A 25,273-nucleotide genomic window follows, 5' to 3' on the forward strand; every position below is an offset into this window, starting at 1 on the left:
CCTGCATAGCATGCATAAATAAAATGTAGCCACAGTTAAAGTGACTACTGACTTCTGTGTGGTACAAGGATTTCTAGAGTAGTGTTCTAATTTTATTTTTATTATTCTCTGAAACTGGTACAGCAGTGATCTAGTCATGTAACCTACCTTGTATATCTGTCAGAAAAAATAACATGCAACAATGTCACTTTTTAATAGTTCTGATGTAGTATGCAACTTTGAGATTTATTTTTGAAAATATTTGCAGTTCCTGCAGTGCCAAGAATGGCCTGATCACATTTTGATGCTGTAGAATGCTGAGGCTTTAGATTAACAATCAGAAGTTTGTGAAGGTGATTTATCTTATTTTTTATGCTATATTTATATATATATTTACAAAAGTTGAATGGAGTTTTGTTGTGAATGTGATTGCTCATGTTTCAGAGGTTTTGATTTCAGAGAAGGCACTCCACTTTTCTGTGTTTAAAGAGGTCATGTGAGTGGGTTATCAGAGTCTGAATTACCATATTAATCAGACACCTGAGCTTGCCTACCTCTGAATTACAGACACACACCATTCACCAGCTGTTTATGTTCTGATCAGCCTGTGCTTTGAGAATAAGGTCAAGGTAAATGAAATAGCCCTAGAATGCAATATTTGTCACTGGGAGAAGGGTGCTAAACCCAGAAGGACTTTTAGTTCTTCTCTATGAAAGACAGCTACATGGCAATTAAAGATGCAGAATAAACTACTGAGCTTTCCTCCCCGGTCTTTCAGTAGCATGACACAAGTGTCTGAAGCTCAGTTTTAGACACCTTATTTTTGCATAAAAACACCAAGCCTATTGTGCTTTCTAGCAGTTCCCATCTCCCTTGGCAAGAAAAGGGTTTAAGGATAACCTAACTTTAGGAATGCTATTTTCTAGGAGTGTGAAACCTGTCCCTCAGTGCTATTCTCCCTATGTAAGGCAATAAATCGGGAGCAAACGTTTATGAATACGATCTGCCAAAACATTCCTGTCCCTCTCACCATTACCAGCATCAAATCATCAGTATTTGTTGTTCTGTATGTAGGCGGGTGCAAGCATGGTTGATTCTTATCAGCCACATGGGATTTTAGCAGGATTAATCTCGTGAGTACTTCTGTCTTATTGCCAGCCTCTGAAGCTATTTCCAAGAACTCTCTGGGTCTGTCTCTAGCCCTCAGATCTGCTGACCACCCAAAGTTTTCCCTGAGTTTCCTCTGTGATGAAAAGAAGAGGCACTGTCCTGGGAAATGCCTTTTCCCAGTGGCAGCTGTGCTGCCATTTCTCATTTGACTTTCCAAGAGGCGTCACAAGATTAGTTACAATCTCTTTGCAGGCTGTTAATCAGGAGTGCTGCATTTCAGTGCCTTGCTGTCCCTCTGAATATGCCATTAAGTAGACAACAAACAGAATATTGTTCATATGAGTGCTACACTGGTATTAGCAAAGATATATTGATACCCCTGCCCCAAGCCCCACTGAAATAGCTGTAACACCCCCAAGGCAATTCCACATGACTACTCAGGCCAAGAGGCAAAGGGTGATGCACAGTGCTCCTCATTCCTTGCACATGGGCAGCATCGACTTTCATACTTATGTGTTGCTGATAGTTACTGCTATAGAGGGTCTTTGGGCTTTGTATAGGATTTTTAAGCATGTTATTAGTTTGCCAAAATAAAACTCCTGTTGGTATGGAACTAAGACAAGCTGGCCTGAAACTAGGACGTTTTCACTGTCTTGACAAATACATGCATCCTGATTAGCTGTGATAGGCTATGCCAGTCAATGACAAGTTATCATGCCTTAACCATGTGTGTGTAAGTCAAAAAAAGTTAGGGCATAGGTAGCCTAGCACTCACAGTACAAAAGAAGATATTTCCCCCGAAGAGAGAAGAGCCATCTAACAAGAACCTGTCTCTCCCACCAAGACAGCAGTGAGAGCCTGTCCGTGCTCAGTTCAGGTAAATCAGTGAGGGAGTGCACTCATCACTGACCTGAGCCCTCAGGCAGCTTCTTTGTTTATGTATGTATGCAGCATGTATACAAAGATCTCTAGTGTCTGTCTTTGCTGTCTGTGGTCATCTTGATATCATCTTGATATCATAAGATATAAGTTCCCACCTGCCCCAGCCCGTGATATTTGCTCTTTAAAAGCATTTTTTATTTCAGCATTTCACCTTTGCCTCGTCTAATGTGTGTGAGCTGGGGCTGGCCGTACCGGCCAGTGATACCATAGCCTGAAGTACTGCACGCCTGGCTGTGGGTTGTTCATGCGGAACCGCATCGGGCTGCTGCTGCCCTGCTTTACTCTCTGGCCCACAGAAAGTTGTATGAAGTCACTTACCAGTGCTAGGTAAATGAACATTTAGCAGGACTCAGTGCTCTTTACTCAAATATTGAACTTTCTGTCACATTTTCCAATGCTTGCTTTTATGGCTATTACTAACATTATTAAGTTAGTAATAGCTATTATTATTATTATTATTATTAGCAAGGCACACTTTACACCTTGAGCCTTGTATACAGTAAACAGAAATAAATGGTGTTGGCTAAAACAATTCCAAATCAGAATAAAAGGATAGGGGTTTTTTTCTTCTCTTTGGTCAGTGGTTGAGCTAAGTCACTGCTTTCTGATGGGAGGCATCAGAATGCTCAAAGTGCAGTTGAAATGAGGGTGAGCACAGGGACGCGTGGAGCTGTTAGCCCCTGGTAGCTTTCCCAAACACTTTCTTTAGTTCTTCAGTTTCTTTAGTTCCAAGTTTACAAGGAGGCACACAGCTTCCAGAAAGCAGTTAGAGACTTACCGCTCATCATTTGTCGCATGTATGTCAGGACACAGTGCACCTCGGAGTCTGGGCAGGCTGTTGTTAGATCCAAGTAAAGATGTTTATGAGTTCATGAAAGAGACGTCTTTAATATGTGATTACCAGCGGTGGGCTGCAGACTGTCAGCTGAGTTTCCTCAGAGTCATCAGTGAGGCCCAGCAATGACGGCAACTGCCTTCATGAAGCACAATGAGAAAAGCTTTTAAGCCCTACTTTATATTTCACACAAATGTCTTTCCTTGTGCTTGCTAATGGACCACCATTATGTGACTGAAAATGCCAATTTGTTCTGTTTGGAGGAGCTGGGCTGTATCCCTACCAGTGCTTCAGGCCTGAATAGCATTTTGCTGAAATTCTCCTAGGGGCAGCGGGATAGTTTTATTTTCACTAAGCGATAGGATTGTGCTGGGAAGCAATATAAAAAATAAGTGTTCTTGTGTATGCTTATTATCCCAAGCTAGTCAGCTGGGAAACCTAGTCAACGAGGCTGCATTTGCAGTGACGTTTGTTTGAAGAGCAGCATGAAAATTCACAGAAATATCTCCACAGCTTCCTGAGCATCTGCGGCGCTTCTGCACAGCTCACCCAGCCTGTTTCTCCAGGCTGTTTGGCTCACACAAGATGGCAAGTGAATTCACAGGTAGGCTAGCAGTCAGCAGGAATTTCCACACCTCTCTTAGGCCAGAAGCCATGTCCCTGCTGTGACCTGAAGTCAGTGACCATGTGCTCCCTGTCTCTCAGGGCTCTCTCCTGACCGAGAACCAGGTACAGGCACGCACAGCGCTTTTCTGTGCAATGTTCTGTAAACTGGCTGTGCTACGGAAATGATACAGCCAAGTGCTCGCTCAGGCAGCAAGCAGGAAGGTTCCTTATCTGTCTCTGTTGGTCTGCTCTTATGCAAATACCTGCATTTGCCGTGTCAGGAACACCAAACAATATTAGAGACTTACCTTTCGTTCTTTGGAAAGTTTAGCCTGTAATGGCTTGTATTGTGATTTTGCTTGTAAAAACGGCTGGCTTAGGTGGATGCTAAAGCTTTCATTTCTATATCAAGGATCCAATCCTGTCACAACAAAATGTGTGGGATTCTTTCCATTGATTTCAATAGGACACAGCAGCTGCTGTGTATTTCGCATTTATTTCTATGCGAACCAAGGAAAAGCTCATTCATTTTGGTTAGAAAAAGAATTGCACGCAGCCTTATCCTTCCCCCATACCGCACCTCCCCCCCAGGAGGTACATAACATGGAGGTTACAGGGTGGAACACTAAACAGGTATGTGTGCCCTTTTGCTTTTATTTATCAGAATATCTCTTGCTCTAGTAGGGCTAGTTTCTGAAAATGGCTTGGCCATGTTCACTGTTCTACAGTAGTCATTTCCCTGCAGGACTAGGTTGGTTCAGAACTGTGAAAATGCCTGTGATGTGGATTTCATATGCCCCATTTGAATGTTTCTATTCTTTATTTCTGTTTTTTATGCCTTTTGAATATTTTTGTCTTGCATTTGGATATGTGAACGGCATAGTTTTGTTCAACTGAACTCCTGTTCTGCAGATTATCTCCAAACCGTAACTCAAGCTGTTTAAATGTGAGTGGCTTTTTAAGACAAATCTAATCAGTGTTTCTCTTGGGAGTGAAACCAAATGAGCTTTCAATTCAGTGCAATTATTTTACAAATCTTTGTTCATTTAATTCCTCTGAAGTGGAACAATCAGAAGAAATGGGTCGGAACTACAGTGCAAACAGGAAATTACAGTTTCTTAACCTAAAGAAAATGAGATTTTCAGACGCATTTATTTATTTATTTATTTACTTATTTACTTACTTATTTTTAAACCTTATTCTTCTGTGATGCATCCTGGTGGTGCTATATGGCAGAGCGTAGCAGTCTTGAGAGAACCAGTAGAACAATGTCAATGCCTCTCACAGCAGAACCACGTAGGCAAAGCCTCAGATACCGTAAATAAGCTCAGCTCTGTTGATTACCCTGGACCTACACTGGTTTAGAGCAGCAAAGAACTTGAAGTTCACTGGAATGAAAGGACGAGTGAGGTATCGCTTCTTGGGTAATACAATGACTTATGTTATTGTTAGTCACCTAACGGATTCAGGAAGACTTCTAGCAGTGCCGCTAAACACTCCTTTTTGGCAACAAAGGATGATTGATTATGTACCAGAATTTCTACTTTGTGTATTGACCATCTTCCCCATAGGACCTGACTCTCTCTGTGTCTTGGCTATTTATTACAGCAACACACGGTCTGTGAGGTGTACTGCCTCAGCTGACTGAAAAATGGTGGTTGTTTTTATCTCAGGTTGTATCAGCTCTGAAAACTAGTGCCAGGAATTGGCCTCAAGGTGTGGAAGGACAGCTCTGACATAACGTCTGCTTGTAGCTTGGGGCCTGATTCAACTCAGTGAAATCAGTGAAGCTGAACTCCGCATCAGTACTCTGAGTCCAAGCTAGCAGAGTGCAGGGCAGATTTACAGAACTAAGGTCACAATCTCAGCTGGCCTGATCCTCTTCTTAGATCTACTTTTTGCCTCACAGATTAAGCATTCTTCAAAATGCTGTCCTGCTGAACACAGAAGGACACTGCAGTGAATCTTCCAGCCAGTGATGAGTTTTGAACGCTTCCAAGTCTATCATGGGCTCAGGGTTTCATCCTACGATGGACTAAGTCAAAGCTCTGAAAAACTCCTGTTGCAATTACCTCCGGGGTTTCTGGTGCATTTGGGAGAAGTTACTGCTGCATCATCTGTCTTTTTTTTTTCTTTTTTCTTTGTTTCTCAGAGGTGACTCTTGATTAGCCTGAAAACTCACAAGCCAGCTAGTCCCAGAGTTAAAGGGAGCTTCAAGACAGACTAACTGGAGAAATCAAAAGCAGCTGGAGAATATCTGTGTGAAATTATTTCTTTCTCAGAAGATTGTGAAAGTACACGTTATAAAGAAGTGCAGTTTATGGACTCAATAATTGTGAATTTTTCCCCCCAGTTTTGCTTCTTTTTTTGATTTTAAAGAAACTAGCTTAAGATTATGTATAATTTTTATGGTCATTTAGCAATTGTGTTATTGGCAGTATTTCTCTAACTCACAGGCATCTAGTTAACACAACAAAATGGAACTATTTAAAGACCACAGCATGATACAAGAGGCAATTTCATGATATGTAAGTAAAGGCAAATAACAAGACAGGCAGTGTCACAAAATACAGAAAAAAAGGAAGGCTGTTTCCCCATTTTCCCTCCTGAAAATACTCTAAGCCATGCACTACAACCAACTAACTGAAGACAAAGATTTCCTAAAATGTATTGAGTGGAAAAAAAGGATTAATAGAAAATATTTTGCGAAGCATCACCCCAGCTTGCTAGCCATTTTCTAGCAGCTATAGGATATTTTTAAGCACAGATATTCACTCTGAATTGATGTTGGAGAGATCGCACTTAGTGTTATACTCTGAAGGAAGAAAGGGATACCGCAAAACTAGAATGGGAGAGCTCTAAGAAGCAAAAGTTTTCAGGGGAAGCCAAAGGAGTGCTGACTCTTTGCCATATCCCTCGGGTTGGTACATAATATTCCTGCATCATCTGCTTTGCTGATTGGTGAGAGGATAAAAGCATTTCATCTTGGCAAGGTCTTTTGACCAGAGGTTGTGTACTGGGTCTGGCTGATACGGAGTTAATTTTCCCCACAGCAGCCCTCCCAGTGCCGTGCTTTGTATTTGTAGCTAGAAAGGCGCTGATAACACAGCTAGAAAGGCGCTGATAACACACCAGCGCTGGCACAGCACCCAGGCTGTCTCTCCAGCATTCCCCCTCACAGCAGGCTGGGGTGGGCAAGAGCTTGGGGTGTCATAGCCAGGACAGCTGGGCCAAACCGACCAAAGGGATAGTCCATACCACATGAGGTCTGCTCAGATATAAAAGCTAAGAGAAAGAAGGAGAAGGGGGACATTGGCTATTAGGATGTTTGTCTTCTGGAGCCACTACTATGCGTACTGAAGCCCTGCTTCCCAGGAAGCTGCTGGACATTGCCTGCTGATGGGAAGCAGAGAATAAATCTTTTTTTTTTACCCCTTTACTTCTGCACGTGGCCTTTGCTTTATTAAATGCTTTTTATCTTGACCCATGAGTTCTTTCCATCTTATTTCCTCCCCTCCTAGCTGGTTGAGGAGGGAATTGATAGAGCAGCTTGGTGGGCATGTGGTGGCCAGCCAGGGTCAACCCAACCCACTATGGTCCTTTTTGGTGCCCACCATGGCTCCTCAGGAATTCAAGGTAAGGACAGTAACTGGGAGATGAAACAGACAAAACATGGACTGAATAGAGCTAGAGAGCAAAGAGTATAATCGTTGTGGGGAATTTTGCTGGTTGTAATTGTAGTGAAGGGGCGAGGGGTGGATTGTGTGTAAATCGTCCACTTTTGTTGGTGTTGTGGTGATGTTATTTTGGTGTGGGGAATTCTTTTTGTTGATATAAGTGAAGTTTGTGAAGATTGTAAATTGCGTGATGAATATGTACTTTAGTGAGAATTCTTAAATATATGATTCACTGAGGCGAGGGATAGAATATATTGGGTTTTGCGAGGCACAGTTCTGGTAGTGGGGGGGCTGCAGAGGTGCTTTGGTGAGAAGGTGCCAGAAGCTTCCCCTTTGTCAGACAGAGCCGATGCCAGCCGGCCGCAAGACAGACTTGCCTCTGGCCAAGGCTGAGCCCATCATTGACGGTGGTAGCACCTCTAGGGCAACATATTTAAGAAGGGGGGGAAAATCCCCAAAACCTAGCAAGTGCAGCCAGGAGAGAGGGGCGAGGAGGTGTGAGCGCAGCACCCTGCAGCCCCCGGCCGGGCAGGAGGGGCAGGGGGGGCTCCAGGCGCCCAGCAGAGACGCCCCGGCAGCCCCTGGCGAAGCCCCCGCTGGGGCAGGCCGTGCCCCCGGCCCATGGCGGCGAACGGGGGAGCAGATCCCCCCCCGCAGCCCGCGGGGGACCCCAGGCCGGGGCAGGGGGTGCCCGAGGGAGGCTGCGACCCGCGGGCAGCCCGGCCGGAGCAGCTCCTGGCAGGGCCTGTGGCCCCGCGGGGGGGGAGCCCGGGCCGGGGCAGGTTCGGGGCCTGTGACCCCGCGGGGGGCCCGGGCTGGAGCCGGCCGGGCCTGAAGGGCGGCACCGCGGGGGGGCCCGGCCGGGGCGGTGCGTGAAGAGCTGCAGCCCGGGGGAAGGGCTCCCGCGGGGGAAGGTCGCGGAGGAGCCGCTCCCGTGGGAGGGACCCCGGGCTGGAGCAGGGCAGAGTGTGGGGAGCCTCCCCCGAGGGGCAGGGGCGGCAGGGACCGCCTGAGGGACACCCCAGCCCCAGCCCCGTCCGCCGGCCCGCGGGGGGGGGCGGGGAGCGGCAGAGAAATCGGGAGCGGAGCTGAGCCCGAGGAAGAATTTGGTGAGTGAACTGACAGCTGAGAAGTTTTACTTGCTAGAAAAGAACAAAAATGAAAATAAAATGAGAAAGGAAGCTGAGAGAGAAGATTACGTTTAATAACCAGGTAGCTGAGGACCAAAGTCTGAAAGACTGTAACATAAAGGGTTGCTTTTTCTTTCTCCTCCCCCGCCCCCCTCCCCCTTCAGAGGTGCTGGAGCTCCAGATTTTCCCTTTCTTATTGATTATAATCTCCAGCTGCAAACTATCACTGATGCTTTGCTTAATTATGGACAGAGTGGAACAAAATTGATATTAATTTGCATATAAAACTGCAAAATACTTTGTTCAAATTAGACATGGTAATTCATGATTGTGTTTTCAAGAGGTGTCTATCAGAGATCAATAATTGTAAGTCACTGAGCTAAATCATCAGTAGTGCTTTGCTGAACATAACTATTTTGATGGATGATATCCTGCAGCTGTCAACATGTTGGACCTACTTGTTGAAGGCTCTCAGAGGACTGGTTTAATGATTGTACAATTGAAGCAAGAGCTAAACTTGGAAAGAAAATTTCATGAAAATTAGGAAAATATCGGAAAGAAGGAATATTTTTTTCCCTGAATAAGTATGTTTTCACTTATATCTAACAATTCAGAAAATGGGAAAGTGAAAAGGTATTTCTTTTTTCCTGTCATCTTCAATACCTAGGCAACTGGCCAAACTCTGCCAGTTGAAACCTACTAGTAAATAGGTTCAAATAAGAACATAATTAACACATAGGAATAAATATGAGAACTGGAAAATGTTGCCAATTTAACTACACTACAGGACTCAGGATGGTTTTCCGTCTCTTAATGCCTACTGCTATGACAATGACTGATGACAGTAAACAGCAATCAAACCTTTTTGTCAGTTTGCTGTGTGTACTTCATGCTATTAGCCAAATGTGTTTAGAGCGTTAGTGGTTCTGTGTCAACATTTCTCTGTTTTGTCTGTGTAGCTCTACATTTTAAATGTGTTTGTTCAATCTCTTTTGGGGATTATTTAGCAGAATTAAATCTGTGAGCTTTGCAACTAGTTACATTTCATTTTGGACATAATTTCAAATATAATTACTAGCCACATCACTAAGGCTGCCTTTGAAGAGGTATAGCCCCGATACCAATGTTTGGAACACTGATATTTATAAAAGCACTATATTAGCAAACCGAGTTTTCATTTGGGTAAACTTTCACCAACTAAATGCCTGTTCCAGCATCTTTAGTGGGTTAGCTAAATACTGTGGTGCTTAGGAGTTGTACAAAGCCCTCAGCAGCACCTGTGCCTCAGAAAGCAAACAATGCAAGAGGACCAGAAGGAGGGGTGATTGGTTCAGCAGCTCCCTACTATATGATGGCCACACCATGCCAGAGCATGGAGAGTGCTGGAGCCATTCTGGTCCCCTCTCACCTTGTGTATGCCTGCAGCACACACTTTGTATGTATGGTGGAGAGGGGCTCTTTTGTTTGACTTGACATGTAATGGGAACATGTGTAATAAGCCTTCTTAAAATTGCAGCAAGTTTAAACCTTCTGTTGCCCTTTTAGGGCATTTTTCAATGCCTGAATGATGCTTGCATCCTACCACTTTGTCCTTCTCTTCATGAACTCCCAACTAACCCTACCTTCCTCCTCGAGGGGATTTTCTTCCCCTTGTCTTCCTCACCATTCCCTACTTTCTCCAGCAGCTTCACCCCTGCTTTGCTCCATGTTCTCCTCTGTTGTTTTTGTTCTGCTTTAGTGAGGCATGCCTTGCTATTTGGACATCAAATGGTTTTATGGCATATTTTGCTGGGAGGTGGTAAGGAGACCCCTGTCCCAGCTATCCTGCACTAGCATCCATAATTGCTCTGAGCAGCTTCTCCTCCCAAACTGTCACTTCAGTGGGAGAGTAGCTGGACTCTCTCAGCTCTATTTACTGCTCTGTGAAGTTGTACCCTACTCCCCAGTCAATCAGGTGCATGTGGTAGCAGATGGTCACTTGCTGATAAAAATTCAGTGAGCTGTTGGGAGCTTAACTAAGTCTCTCTTCTGTGCTTACAGTCAATGGGAACAGTTGACATGGAATCTGTGACTGGAGGACCTCCGGTTATTTTTACAAAGAGGAACATGTAGCTGGAAGCAGGAGCTGGTTAAAGCACGGTTACTTGCTAGGAGCACAGGAAGGGCAGTGCTGATGGGGAACCAGCAGTTGTGATTTGGTACCCACTAATAGCTCTGTTGTTCCAGGTAGTGCCTTTTCTGAAGTATGCATGAAGAATGCAGTATTTCTCAGGGAATACAACTTCTTCCAGAGGCCCAAAGGGCTTCACATGAATTTGATGAGTGGATACTGTTTTTCCTGGTACTACTAGAAATTATATTTTCCCAGAATTTTTTTTTAATGTATTTGCTATACAAAAGCTTTTAGCATAGAAAGGGCTGTTTGTTCTAATGCAACAGGAAAATTTAATGTTGCTTATGTCTTTTTTTATGTCTATTTTAACATAAAATAAAGTACATAAAGAATATTGGTGTTGGAATTTTAGTTTTTAATTAAGGCTTCTACCCCTTTACAGAACTGTAAATGTAGGTTTAGTATTTCTACAGAGAATGATGGTTCTAGAAAGAGCCCAGGAGAGAGAAAGGAAAACAACCAGTGCAGACTGTACATTTATACACTGAGAAATCAACTACCTGTTCTAAAACGTATGCAAGTCAGATTAATCTAAAAATTGAGAAATCACAGAAAGGTCAGAGTTGGAAAGGACCTCTGAAGATCATCTAGTCCAATCTCCTGCTAAAGCAGGGTCACCTGGAGCAGATTGCACAGAATTGCATCCAGGTGGGTTTTGAATGTCTCCAGAGAAGGAGACTCTGCAACATCTCTGAGCAGCCTGCTCCAGTGCCCTGGCACCCTCAAGGAAAAGATGCTTTTCCTCACATTTGGAAGGAACTTCCCGTGTTGCAGTTTGTGCCTGTTGCCCCTTGTCCTGTCGCTGGGCACCACTGAAAAGAGCCTGGCCCCATCTTGACACTCGCCCTTAAGATACTTGTAGACACTGATAAGATCCCTTCCCAGTCTTCTCTTCCCCAGGCTGAAGAGTTCCAGCTCTCTCAGCCTTCCCTCATAAGGGAGATGCTCCAGTCCCCTCATCACCTTTGTATCTCTCTGTTGGACCCTCTCCAGTAGTTCCCTGTCCCTCTGGAACTGGGGAGCCCAGCACTGGACCCAGCACTCCAGATGTGGCCTCACCAGGGCAGAGCAGAGGGGGAGGATCACCTCCCTCAACCTGCTGCTCCTCCTAATGCCCCCCAGGATCCCACTGGCCATCTTGGACACCAGGGCACACTGCTGGCTCATGGGCAGCTTGGTGTCCTCCAGGATTCCCAGGTTCTTCTCTGCAGAGCTGCCTTCCAGCAGGTCAGCCCCAGCCTGTGCTGGTGCATGGGGCTGTCCCTCCCCAGGTGCAGGACCTCACACTTGCCTTTGTTGAACTTCATCAGGTTCCTCTCTGCCCAACTCTCCAGCCTGTCCAGGTCTCGCTGAATGGCAGCGCAGCCTTCTGGTGTGTCAGCTGCTCCTCCCAGTTCTGTATCATCAGATCATCATCAATGCTGAGGGTACATTCTAATAATCCTGTATTAAAAAAAAAGATAGTTATATTGACAATGCATTATTTCCTTGAACAAAAAAATAGTATTTAAACAAACATGCATGTTATGATAAATGCTTAGATAAATTTAGTTAACATTGCTTTCCTTCATTAAACATTTTTTCTCTCAGAGAGTTACTTCCGTGATGTAATGATTTGAAGAGAATCCTTTGATTAAGGGAAGCAAATCGAAGTACTGTGAAGATGTATTATAACTTTAACATAGTATTTTCTCTAAATTTTCTTACCCCAGTACCACTGAATACAATGACAGACTTTACAAAGTGATGCGTTCTAGATGTGGACATCCATTTTTGTTGATTCCGCCTGATCTCCATATTGTCGAGATATGGAACCTTCTGGAAATCTCCACAGCTTTTTCCTGGATTTCCTTCCCAGGTTTCTTCCCTGACGTGGCAACCTGAACACGGGGGCTAGGTGTATGACCAGACCTTGTAGGCGTAGGAAGCCATGACCTGCAAAGTGTGTGTGTCTATGTATAGCACCTGGCAAGTTTAACTGGTGCTTGAGCTTTTTGAGGGACCATAGCAACCTGGTGCTTGGTGGAACTGAAGAGCAAACACATGCCTTTCAAATGCTTCCCATCTTTCCAGGCTTTTCTGTCCCAATCCCCCAAAAAAGCCTGTTACTCTGAAGACTGATGTGATAGCTACATGAGAAAGAGACCTCAAGTTTTTGATGGGGTTTTAAGAGTTTTTAAACATGGCCTTTCCCTCTCTTTGGTGCTTGCTGTGTGATGTATTCATCTTCCTTACGTAAAATAATTCTTAGGGAGGGAAAAACAGTGAGTAACTCTGCCTCTCGGTAAACCCAGGGCTTACATGCGAGTTTCCAGCGTCATGTGTTCACCCTGGCTGAATCGACGCTGTGCAGCAAAGTGCAACAGCCTCTCAGTTGGGAATGACATGGCTTGTGCTGACTCTTTTTCCACCTGAAGAATCATTTTATGGAGCGGTCTTTGTTTCCAGCTTTCCCCATCACTGCGAAAAGCAGAACTCAACTGGGGAAGTTCGGGAGGGCGCGGAAGCCTTTGGGGAGCTTCAGCACAGCAGGCTGCGGGAAGCGGTCTGAGTCCCGGGAAGGTAAGCTCCCTCCGGCGGGCCAGGGAGAGAGGGCCGAAGTGTGGAAGAAGAAACCTCCTCAGCGGAACACCGAGGAGGGACGCCGCCCCAGCGAGGAGCAGGGGTGGGTGCCCGCAGCAGTTGGGGTGCCCGGCTGTGGGCCGGCACCGACTCAGCGAACCCCTCCGGCGGGCGGACCGCGCAGGGGCGGCGGGCAGAGACCAGCCCCGCTGCCGGGCGGCTGCCGAGGGGACGCTTCCCGCGGGCAGCGGCAGGTCCCCGCACGCCTTCCCGACGAGGCCCCGCTCCGCGCCCGGCCAGCCCCGCTCCGCCGGCTCGGCCTTGCGCGGCAGGCGGGGGCTGCGGGGGCTGGCGCGGCGGGCAGCCCACCGGGCCCGGCCCCTCGGCGTCCGCCGCTGGCGGCAGATGGAGGCGCAGGCGGCGGCGTGTGCGGGGCCGCGGAGGCCGGGGCGGGCGGCGGGGAGTCGGCTCGCTCTGCCGGCCCACAACGCTCCGCCGGAGCGGCGGCCGGCTCCTCCGGGGGGGCCGCGGAGCCTCCCCGAGCCTCCTGGCCTCTCCCCGCGGCGGGAGGCACCGGCGGGAGCGGGGAGCGCGGCCGGGAGCCGGATGGCGTCGGCGACAGGACCCTGCCCGGCCGAGGGGGACCGCAGCTGAGGCGGGCTGCGCCCCGGCCCCGGCTCCGCCCCGCCGGTGGTGAGCGCCTCGGGGGGCCGGGGCGGTGTCGCTGCCGGGGGGGCGCCGCGGAGTCGAGGGGAGCCGCCTCGCAGGGTCACGTCGCTTTCCGTGGGAGCGACCGCGTCGCCGCCCGGGGCCGCGGGTCCCCGCTCCGCCAGCGGCCCGGCCCGCCCCGCCCGCGGCGGGCTCCCAACTTTCCTCGGCGTGGCAAGAAACGTGCCGGGGCGCTGCCGGGCTGCTTTGACGTCTTGATCCGCTCCGAGCACTTAACAGGATCGCAAAGCCCTTCGAGCGGCTTTTCCCGGTGAGCCGGGCTTAGGCGTGCGGGCTTCGGCGCTAATCCGCCCGCGCCTCGCCGAGGGGCGGCCGCGGCGGGCCCTGCCCCGCCGCCCCCGCCGGGCCGGGCCGGGCCGCCCCGCCGGGGAGGGCTGCGCTGCCGGGGCTGCCCGGCGCCGCGGGCCGGCAGCGGGGTCCGGGCCGACACCGCGCTGGGGCAGGGCGGCGCTGCCCGCCGTGCTGCGGGATACCGGCCCCGAAGCGCCGGCGTCGGCGGGCAGGGCTTCTGTGTTCGGATGCTGCGGGGGAGAGTGTGGGAAGGTGAGTCTGAAAGCGGCGGCGGCAGCAAGCCCCCGCTCCTGTTATCCCCTGGGGGTGGTGGGATGGATCATGTCCTGCATCTGACTGCAATGTAAACCTTAACTCAAAACCTTGAAATGGAAACGCAACTTAGAAGCGCTCTCTCTCTCCCGTTTTAAAAAGTGTTAATTTTGTTAATTGACACAGAGATCCGTGTATCCGCAACTAAATTGGATTCAGGACACAAATCCGTATGGAGTTGGGGCTGGGGGGAATTCCTACACTCCTGCTGGCCGAGGCTCAGTGTCACTAATTCGGTCCATGTGTCTCTGACTTCTCTGCTGTCCGATGCCTGTGGTGTAAGCGTGAGGTTGTCAAAAACTATGTAAAGAAAATGCTAGCAAATGCTACAAGCTCAGTGCAAGGAAATAATTTTCCTGGGATTCCTGGTGCTCCCGCTAAATTGACCTTATTTTGAGCGATATGACATCTTTTCCAAAACTTGTATAGCATAAATGTGGCCATAGTGTGTGTAAGAACGCACAAGATACAATGACTATAACCGGTGTCTTTCTCTAATGCACAGTCCACTTGCTAAGAGGAAATAGCCAAAAGAAGACCAGGAAAAATGACATGAATGTTAACTTTAAATCTCTGGTGAAAGGATGTTTAAATGTGAATGTTGCTACTGGTTAGTAGTGGACGCTTTTTGCTATATTTTGTTTTCCAAATTCAGGGTTGTTACCTTTAAAGCAAATAGTACTAGGACTCTTGTGTTTTAAATCTGTAATTGCATTGCTACAACTGAGTAAATTGTAGTTTCAGGTGTTACAGTCTTTGAAATGGCATAACTTCGCCTTCAGTCAGCACTGGGTGTGTTTTTTTTTTCCTCTGATGTTTTTTATCTTGTTTTCTTCAAGTATGCATGCTAAAACCATCTGATTAGAAAAATACACGGTGCAGATGATAATGGGACTGTCAGGATGTCTGATCAGTGAGGGTAGTCATGGTAAACAAGCAATGAATGACTTGAGGGAAGAACACATCAGCTTGAAAAAATTATACACCATCTTTCATGTCAGCGTCTCTCAGCTTTGCCTTCTGTATACCTCTGCGCTTCCCAGCCTTTGTCATCCAATTTGCACCCAACTGTCATTTCAGTTCAGCATGTTATCCTGCAGCCTTCTCCGATGTTGCCATCTCTTTTCATTAGCATCTCTTAAATCCTCTTCGGTCGAATGCCTTGCTACTGCATGTGAAACGTGACACAAATTACCTCTCGTGTTTTCCTTCCCTAGCCATTTAAACGGGATGGCTCTGATAGTTTGCATAAAGTGAGCAGGGAGGGAATTTCAATGGGTAACCCTCACATGTATGCACATGCACACATGTAAACATATATTTTACAGAATACTCGTTCAGAAATGTGAACCTGCTGTGCTGTAGCTGTATTCATGCCCTTGTTACGTTCACTTTTAAGAGTTACCGTGGCATATGAATACACTGACAGAGATGTTGGCAGAACTGATAAATTTTAGGCAGTGATTACAGAAGCCTTGCACAGAGCCAATTTGCTGCATAGAACCATGGATATGCATTCACGTTAACCTATACTAGCAACAGAAACAGCACGATGTGGCTTGGTTGTCCAGTCAGCTGTAATTTGTAATTTACTATGTTATATTTACAATGTTATGTTCAATATACACAGCTAGTTTCTCCTGAGTAGTTTCCAGTCTGAAAAACAATACATCCGTAGGAAATGGCCCACAGAAAAATTCAGTAAATCTTAGAAAATTGAACTGTATTACTAATAATTCATACATACAGAAGGGAAATTCAGTCCAAATAATTCCATTTATTTAAAAGATTATTTTGCTACTACAAGGTGCCAGGGACTCAAACCATCAAATAGATTAAGGATAACATACACATCTAATTCTAAACCTATAAATTATACATATATGAATATGCAGTGTTATGTGTAGTATATGCACATCCTGGGGTACTTGTGAGAGGTGGCATATTTGTTTGACAGATCTTTAGTACTGAGGTTACTAGGCTATGCGTATAAATTATGTGTATTTTCAGGAGATACCAGTGCCCACAGACTATGGAAAATGCAATATGATGTAGTAGAGGGTAATAAAATTTGAAAAGTGTACTTCAAAAAGAGGTAATAGGATTTAAGAATTGTTGGTATAAACTGTTATGCATAATGATTCATGAGGGTAAAGTGGTGCAGCCTGCTCATTATTTTTGCAGCCCCTTGGGTTTGGTCCAGTAGCCTTCATACAAAGCTTTCCACGAGAGTGTGCCAGAGTTAAATCTGCAGGTTTATTTACAAACCTCCAGATCACTGAAGAAAAAAGTTGCACCTTGTCTTCAAATCACATAGTTGCTTAAAGATCCAGTGTCCAGTCTTTGAAGTCCATTTGTTGCCTGTACTGGTTGATATGTTGGAACTGCAGACTGTCACACATGACATGCACAACATACATAATGTACAGCTGAGCTACAACTATTACCAAGTGATGTAACAAGGATCATGTAGGTGGAGGTCAAATCCCAAAGTAAATCCCAAAGACTTACCAGGGTTGAACCTGAGAGGCTGTGTGAGGATTTGGAACGTGACTTAACTAAAATGATGTAAGTGATCCTGTGCAGCTTATCACTGCTTCCACAGCAGTAAGTAAACTGTTGTTGAAAGCCTCAAAAGCAACAGTATCTTACTGACTACACAAATATATAAGATCCATGATAAAATCATATGTAAAGTCACCTTTTACTTTGTGACAGTGATACATATTTCACCTTGAAAAGCTGTTTTTTTTAATTCTGCCATATTTTCTGTCTGTAGTCCTTTTGGCCTGCACTTAGATGCTCAGTTATTTCCAGTCTCCCGTTTTAGCTTCAGTCATTTTGTATTGGCTAGCATATGTAGCTTCCTTCTCAGTGCCTTATTCCTGGGTACCTGATTTTCTGTGTGCCTCCTGTAGGAAATCCACTGGATAGTACGGCTCTTAAAATTTAGATACTGCAGCCTTTGTACCTCTAGTTCTAAGCCTTTGATGTTATAAAGAGATAAGTAGAACCTACTTTCAAGATTAGCAAATGCTTACGTGAATCTGAAGTTTTCGTGTTACTTGAACCTGTGTTTGCTGCCAAACAACTGGCTGTCTTGATTACACAGGTCTTTCATACCAGACAAACAACACATATAAAATAATTTGACACAAACCATCAGTTGCTATTGAATTCAAATGGAAGATGATGAAAGAGTACATGAACTATTTGTGTTTGGACTAGGGAGAGCTATCACTAATGTATAATTTGTTATATTTTTGGTAGGATAGTATGTCTTTCTCAATTAGCTCTAATTTCAGTCAGTGATTTATGTACTGAAAAGCAATATAATTGAGTATGGAATTATTATTCCTTCTTCAGGTTAGTACAAGTGGTAGCATGGAAAGAAATACTAAATGAGAAAGCATGTTAAAAATCTGCTTAAGTCATTGGTAAAGATGTCAACCTTTCAAGAGCTAGGATTGTTGCAGTTACGTTTTACTTTGTGGACACTGGAAAATTCTTCAGCCTGAGGCAGTTTTTATTTTCCATAGTTTGACTTGGTGTGCTTAAAGATAAGTACTTAATTCTGGAAAACTAAAAATTGCAAGGAAACTTTCGGGGTTCAGTTCTCCAATTTGATTGCCTAAAACTGGGTGACTAGATTCAGGCTCCGAGGACTACGTGGTTGTCCATGTCTCTCTTGTTAAATCGCTTGTGAGCTAAATACCGGTTTTAAGTGCCTAACATGGATTTATCGGACTCGCCAGCCTTTAGGTAATCAAGTTTCACCCTGGGGTGTCATTACTAGCTTTACATATTCAGAGCAGAGAGTGTACCTCAAAGATAACAGAGATTTTATGAAAGGCAGATATCTACTTGCATCATGGGTGCCCAGGGGCTGGCAGGGGGCTGCAGGGCTCTGTGAGGGGTGGCCGGGGCTGCGTGTGCTGGACACAGCGGCACAGGGCACAGCTGAGCCCCGCAGCCACCATGCTGGTGCCTCACGGGGAATGCATTTAAGAAAGGGTAAAATACCACACAGGCAGCATGTGGGGGGGGACGGGGGGGAGTGTGAGAAGCAGCTCTGCAGACACCAAGGTCAGAGAAGGACGGGAGGTGGTGTTCCAGGCGCAGAGCAGAGATTCCCCAGCAGCCCATGAAGATGGCCATGCTGGAGCAAATATCCACTATGGAGGGCCCAGTGGCGGAGCATGTAGCTATCTCCTGAAGGAAACAGCAGCCAGTGGAGAGGAACCCATGCAGGAAGAGGTTCTCCTGACAGGAACTGTGGCCCATGCAGGACCCATGCTGGAGTAGGTTTGTCCTGAAGGGCTGCAGCCTGTGGAGCGGACCCACATTGGAGCAGTTCATGAAGGACTGCAGCCCATGGGAAGGACCCACCCTGGAGCAGGGGAAGGGTGTGAGGAGGAAGGAGTGGCAGAGAGGAGATGCGATGGACTGATTGCAACCCCCATTCCCTCCCCCCTGCGCTGCCCAGCAGGGTGGGGGAGTTGAGATTGTAGGAGTGAAGTTGCATCTGAGAAAAAAAAGAGGGGGGGAGGGAGTTTTGTCTTTGTTTCACACCATCACTATTTTAATGAGCAATAAATTAAATTAGTTTTCCCCAGTTCCGGTTGGTTTTGCCTCTGATGATGATTGGTAAGTGATGTCCCTGTCCTTATCTTGACCCATAAGCTTTCTTGGTTTACTTTTTGTGACAGGACTGCTGAGAGAGCAGCTGGGTGGGTGTCTGCCAGCCAGCCAAGGCCAACTCACCACGCTACTGTAACAACTATGTTTTCAAATACAAAGCTGAGCTCTACTCCAGTCTTAAAACCGTCTTGTAAACACCAGCTTTTAGTGGCAGTTTTAGGACTGTAGATCCCAGCTAGCTGGAGCTGTCTCTTTGCAGCCCTGAAAAAGGTGTTTGTGGAATCTTGCGCCTCTACAGCATTTTTGTGCTGGCTCACTCCTGGTAGCTCCATGCTCATTTTAAGCTGCTCCCTAGTCAGTCGCTTGCCAGGTTTTGGATCTAGTTTTGAAATGCTGATCTTCTCCCTAGACTGTTAAAAACATGTATCATTAGGAATCTTGGCAGCCCAGAAAGAAATATTTCTCCTTTATCAGATGGCCAGTAATTTGTCAGAATGTTATGTGCTTCATGCAAGGCCAAACCATGTTGCTTCAGGAGGTCTCACCACCTGTGCTGTACCCAAATTACTGCATAATTTTATTTCTACTAGTCCTGTGTTTTGTCTCTACCACAGATGGGCATGCATGGCACAATTTAATAATGAACCTTCATCCGCTCTCCCTACCTCCCTCCAAAAATATATTAATGAATTTTACTGCTTAATAGTAGGGTTGTATTTCTGTGAAATTTTCCCTTCCTCCTTCTCTCCAGTCTAGTGCAGAATAAGAGCTCAGACCACATTGTATATTGAATTTGCATTTTACGGCTGAAATCTTTGTAAGGACTCCCAAATTATCTCCAATTCTGCCTACATATTTTTATTTTATAGCTTCTTATTCGCTGCCTTTCTAGGGTGAGCAAGCCCCATTTCTCTTTCTCTCTCTTTTCTATGTCCTTAATCATTCTTGCCATGCTTTTATTCTACATTATCTTTCTGTTTAAGAGGAGGGCTAATAGTATTTCAGCTAAGTCCTCCCTGTTGTTTTACAAAGCAGTTTTAGTATTCTTTCTGTCATTAATACTTTCCATGTATACATCGTTAGCTGTTGTGTCAGCAAGCCTGCTGTGCACTGAAACGGGCGTTTCACTGACCTGTACATATTTAATGTTCAGGTTCTCTTCTTGAGATCATATGGTTAATTTGGAAGCCTGTAAGGCAGTAGTTTACGTGCTTTTCACCTGTATTCATTGATATCCACTTGCCTATATTGCACATCACTTGCTGTCAAATTGGGAAATTGATCTAAATGGTGTGGGTCACCCTGAAGTTCCTTGCACTCCTCTTGTTTCTCCTGCCCATAGTGCTTTTTGCCGTCCTGAGATCTCGTCTCACCACTCCTTCTTTTTGTCAGCATCATTAAGTAGAGGTTTTCCTATGGAACCTCGAGGAATAGTGTTCTTAAACTTTTGTGGTGGTAAAGGTGACTGTTTAATCCCGTTCTTGCTTTCTGTCTTTTAAAAGAAACTAGTTTTCAATCCAAAATAGTCTTTGGTTTCATATCCTATGACTTGTTTTGTTTCTTTAGTGGCACAGCTTTTGGAATTCTAAATAAGGTATCCAACTGTTTCCTGTATTCAGTGCTCCACTGGCATACTCAAGCTGTTCCAGGAGATTTAGAATATCTAATTCTAGTATCTATTAGTGTCTAATTCCAGACTAGCAATATCTAATTTCAGGAGATTAGTAGCATCTGGAGAAGCCATTTCAGTTTGAAGTTTAAAGTAATATTGTACTTAATGGTTTTTAACAAAACTTTCAGGAACTGATGCAGAAATAACAGGTCTGGAAATCCATGTGTCACACCTCCAGGATTTGAAATATAGAAAAGCACTGCTAAGTACTCCCCAGGTTCAGAAGCCATGCGTCTTTTCAGTGAGATAATGCATGTTTGGTAGCAAATTAGCTACATCATCCCTAGACTTCAGAGGGGTTTTCTTATCTTATACTTTTATTGCTTTAACAGAGTTATTTATTTTGTTGGAGATTATGAAGCAGGTGACCGTTGTTTAAGAACTGCTGCAGATGGACATGGATCTGACTGTGAATCACCAGAACTAATGACGGGGTTACCGTTGTGTTAGGTGGCATAACTGGTCGAGCTCTTAACTCAGTGCTAACTTTGTGCTGGAAATACATCCTTACAAGAAAGTTAATGCTCTGTCACTTATCTTATGAATTGTTCTTCTTTTCCCACCATCCAACTTTTAGAACCAGGAACTAGAATAAAGTGGAAGTTGAATGGGGGTACACGGGGAATACATGACACTGTTCGATGGAAGAGTGACAACTCCTCCTTCCCTCCTGCAATGTGATAGAGAGTTTTATAACAATTAAAATAAACCCAATAAAATTATTTGCTGGGCTTTAAAGGAGAGCAGGGTCTATACAGAGCAGAAAAATCCGAGCAGCTCATGCCACTTTACTCTTCAATGTTATTTTTTGTGAGGCTTAGTATAGCTCAAAGCAGTGGAAATGAAATGGGCAGCAAGAGCAACTCTCAGTAGGAAGAAGCAATTTGCTGCTGTGCCTTGCCTTCTGTACGTGCATAACAACCCGCCAGCGGGAAGCACGCTGCCTTTTTTAAATGAAGTGGCTGTGACAACCTGGCTACTGCCTTGTAGCCTCTTGTTCTAACTTCAGATCTTGGAGCCCGGGCAGTGAGACAGAGTGTAAATTGTAGGCTACTTTTGCAGATTTTGGTAAGCTGAACTTTGAAGAAATCATTATCAATGGAAGGAAAAACACATTTTCTTCTTACCCCGAATTAATTATGTTCAAATTAATGTATGAGAAATGGGAGTTACCTTAACACTCACTGTTACAGCAAAATAAATGTTCTAATTACCAAAGCACTATTGCATGTCATCTAATTATGTGTTACAAAATATGTAGTAGAAGCACTAATTATAACTAAAAAATGATATATGAAAAATTTTCCTAGAGATGAGATATTTTTGGCATCATATCTATTTTGGAGTCTGCTCATTTGACTGGTTAATTTATTGATAACAATGCTTATCTCTCAAAGGCTGAATCACTTAAAAAGAAATATTCCTTGGTATTTATAATGGATATACATTACCATATACATAAATAATTCGACAGATGTTTTTTGAACAGACAAACTTGATTAATTTTGTGAGACTGCTCAGTTAACATTTTTATATGTAGTTATGTTTTTAACGTAGGTTATCTGCACTTAAGGAATTAATTCTTCTGAGTGAACATTCAAATCTGAGAGCTGGTTGAAAAATCTCTATTTTTTTTTCATCAATGTGTAATAGAAACGCCCATTTTTTCCCAGTAAAACTCAAGTTAACCAGTATGTACAGGGCTCAGTTTAAGGTGAGACAGTTATACATCAATGACCTACACTGAGGCAAAATGAGTAATGGGAAACACTAATCAGATTTTCAGGTGTTATATGATACCCAAGGGCTATTTAAAAAAAAAAATAATATTCTGTATTATATTCTGAAATATATGAAATAATTTTAAAACTTGTATATGATTTACTTTAGTTATCTGGGAGTTGAGTGGAGGGTAAATCAGGTGTCTGGTTTTTAAGAAACTGGAAGCATGACAGACTTCATCATGGATTGTGAACTTTGTTTGAGGAATACCTCAGGGCAGAAAGTTTCTATGAGATCTGTATTTCATTTGCTGCTAAAGCTGAATGTTGTATGGTCAGTGAGAGAAAGGATTATAGGTGAAAAAGGGACAGTAGATAGTCTGAGGTAGTTGAATGATCCCAAGAGAATTTCATTCTAGTCATATCTCAAACAAAAAAGCTTCCTGAATGGAGTTTCAAAACTTAATTTTTTTTTTTCCAAAATGTAAAGCTTTCACTAAAAGTCTTTCAGTCCCTGAATTTTCAAGACACTTGCCTTGAGTCTTAAAACCTGTTTTGCAGGTGACAGATGTGTTACGAATTTGGTAAGGCATTGAAAGCCAAATCTTCCAAAGGAAAGGAATTTAGGTCAATTTCCTAAGTCTTGTAGGAACTGGGCTGCTGATTATCTTCACAGAGCTTGTCTTGAAGCAGTATAATAAAAATGACATATGGAAATGGAAAAAACCCTAGTGTATGTGTAGTGCAGAGTTTACATAATACAGAATTAATGCATATATTGGCGTTATGCATATACATGTAACATAATATAATGACATATATCAAACTGAGGGATACACTTCATTAATTATCTGGTTAATATGCATTTTTGGAATAAAAAAACTTAATCATAAAATAGATAAAATTAGCAGAAGAGGATCAACTTGAAGTGGAATGGGTTGTCCTCACACATGTATTGCCTAGCATTTTTTTGGTTGATTTTCTAACTGTGACCTTCTTTTAATGAGATTTTAAATGCAATTTCACTGTGGATAATAGGTGTGATGGTGTAGGTATTCAGAAAAGTCCAGAGACTAAAAAGAATATAGTGTCATGTAATCCTTTTCTTTGGTCATAATGAGTTTTCTTTGTTACACTTTTACTAGCACTTTTGTCTGACTAGTGAAAATAAATCAAGAAACAGGTATCACATCAATATCACTGGTTATTTTTCAAATGGTCGAAATTGCTTTTTGTCATTTCATTGTTTTAATGAATCGCTCTTTTTAAGTAATGAGCACGTTTCTTTTGCAGCCTTCACAGTATGTTTTTTTCTCCGTTTCAGCTGTCATTTAGATGTTGATATGTAAAGCAAAATGGCAAAAATCAACACCCAGCACTCCTACCCTGGTATGCACAGACTGTCTGTCAGAGCTACTGATGAAGATATTGAAAGGATTGAAAATGGCTGTATCAGGTAATATATTCCTTTCATCACAGTCAAGAGGGCAGATTGCTGCATAATTTGTGACACTCCTCTAGCTCTGCATTATGGGAGGGTTACACCTTGATATTGTTGACCCAGTGCACTTAACTGACTTAATGTATATGGAAGCACAGAAGAGACAGCAACAGGAAGATTGTCATGGCTTGCAGTTTTGCAACCAGAATCTGTCTTACCTCAGGAATAAAAGCCCTTTTTCACATCAGTGGGAATTACACCAACTCATTAAGGAGAAATTTCTTTCTCAAGTCACCACGCAAATAGCAGGGCCTGGGCTTCCCACAGTCTGTGGGAGTTGGAGAAAAAGGGAACCTCCCAGTGCCGTGCAGTGAAAAGCCTCAGGAAGTTTTTTGGTTCTGTTTTGTTGGTTTGTTTGTTGTTGTTGTTTTTTGTGTGGTTTTTTGTTTTGTTTTTTTGTTTTTTAAGTAGCCCCTGCAAATCACCTAGTTCCTGTGATAGGGAGCATTTGTAGTGTGTAAAGAATATCAACATTTTTGTACTGGATTTTCAGAGTCTCTCACTGTATATATGTAGAACTATAATAGTTCTGTTACATTGACCTTTCTCTGTTTAGATAATTTTAAAGTGGCTGTTTAAGTGGGCCAGTGAGCTTACATAGTACTAGTCATGTGCCTAGTCTGGGGAAGCCCTGCTGGGCCTGCAGGGAGGTGTCTGATGATCCACAGCACCTGTGCAGACTTGGCTTGTGATGGCCAACCCCCTCTGCTATGTCGACCTTGTCGGGCTGCCTCTTGCTGTTCAGGGGTGTATCCTGCCTAGAGCGCTCAGAGTCCTGCGGGGATGATAGGACCGCCCGTGTCATGATAATTTTGGATTGGATGCCCCTAGCATCTAGTATGGATGTAATCCCTGTCCTGTTTGAACTGGTCAGTTCTTTTCCTTTCTGCTTTGAAGGTGTACCCACACTAGTGAAAATAGAGCTGCTTTTATTCTGGACAGCATGGCTCGCTTGACTTAGTTATACTACCCCATGGTCTCCTTAGGGAGATTTGCAAGTACCCTTTGTCCCCATTTAGTGTTGTCTCAGAAACAGGGAAAACAGATCAAAATGAGCCTCTTACTTTCTGTTGTTTTTTTTTTTTTTTTTTTTTTTTTTTTTTAATGTCCTTTTTGTAAAGGATATCAGTGATTTGCAATAAGAAAGGAATTACTGGCATGGATGTGAGAGTGTGGTTATAAGGGTTTAAATGTAGGATTAAATCACTGCAGTCATTTGCAGTTTCAGAGGCCATGACTTGCTTATGACAGAGGGACTGAAATACAAATTTATTGCAATGATGATGGTCTTGAAGAGGCATTTATTTAAAAGAAAGTTTGCTGTTATCAGCATTAATTACAGGAGTTCATAGATGGGTAAAAAGATACAATCTTACTCTGTAAAGGAGTTCT

General features: G+C 44.3%; 1 protein-coding gene across 3 annotated transcripts in view; it reads left to right on the forward strand.

Moving 5' to 3' along the window:
• Positions 1-8,133: 8,133 nt before the first annotated feature.
• The window catches only part of CNGA3 (cyclic nucleotide gated channel subunit alpha 3), a 45,288-nt gene continuing 28,148 nt past the window's right edge, over positions 8,134-25,273 (forward strand). Inside the window, exons 1-2 of one of the 3 annotated variants that reach the window (XM_040584813.1) lie at positions 8,134-8,258; positions 23,705-23,836. In XM_040584813.1, coding sequence (XP_040440747.1) covers positions 23,736-23,836 — 101 coding nt within the window. In that variant the 5' untranslated portion in view covers positions 8,134-8,258; positions 23,705-23,735. Of the gene's footprint in view, positions 8,259-12,779; positions 13,015-13,945; positions 14,287-23,704; positions 23,837-25,273 lie in introns of those variants that run through there. The other 2 variants (XM_040584811.1, XM_040584810.1) reach the window with 2 other exon arrangements.

This window comes from Falco naumanni, chromosome 2 (assembly GCF_017639655.2).
Source record: "Falco naumanni isolate bFalNau1 chromosome 2, bFalNau1.pat, whole genome shotgun sequence".
Lineage (NCBI taxonomy): Eukaryota > Metazoa > Chordata > Aves > Falconiformes > Falconidae > Falco > Falco naumanni.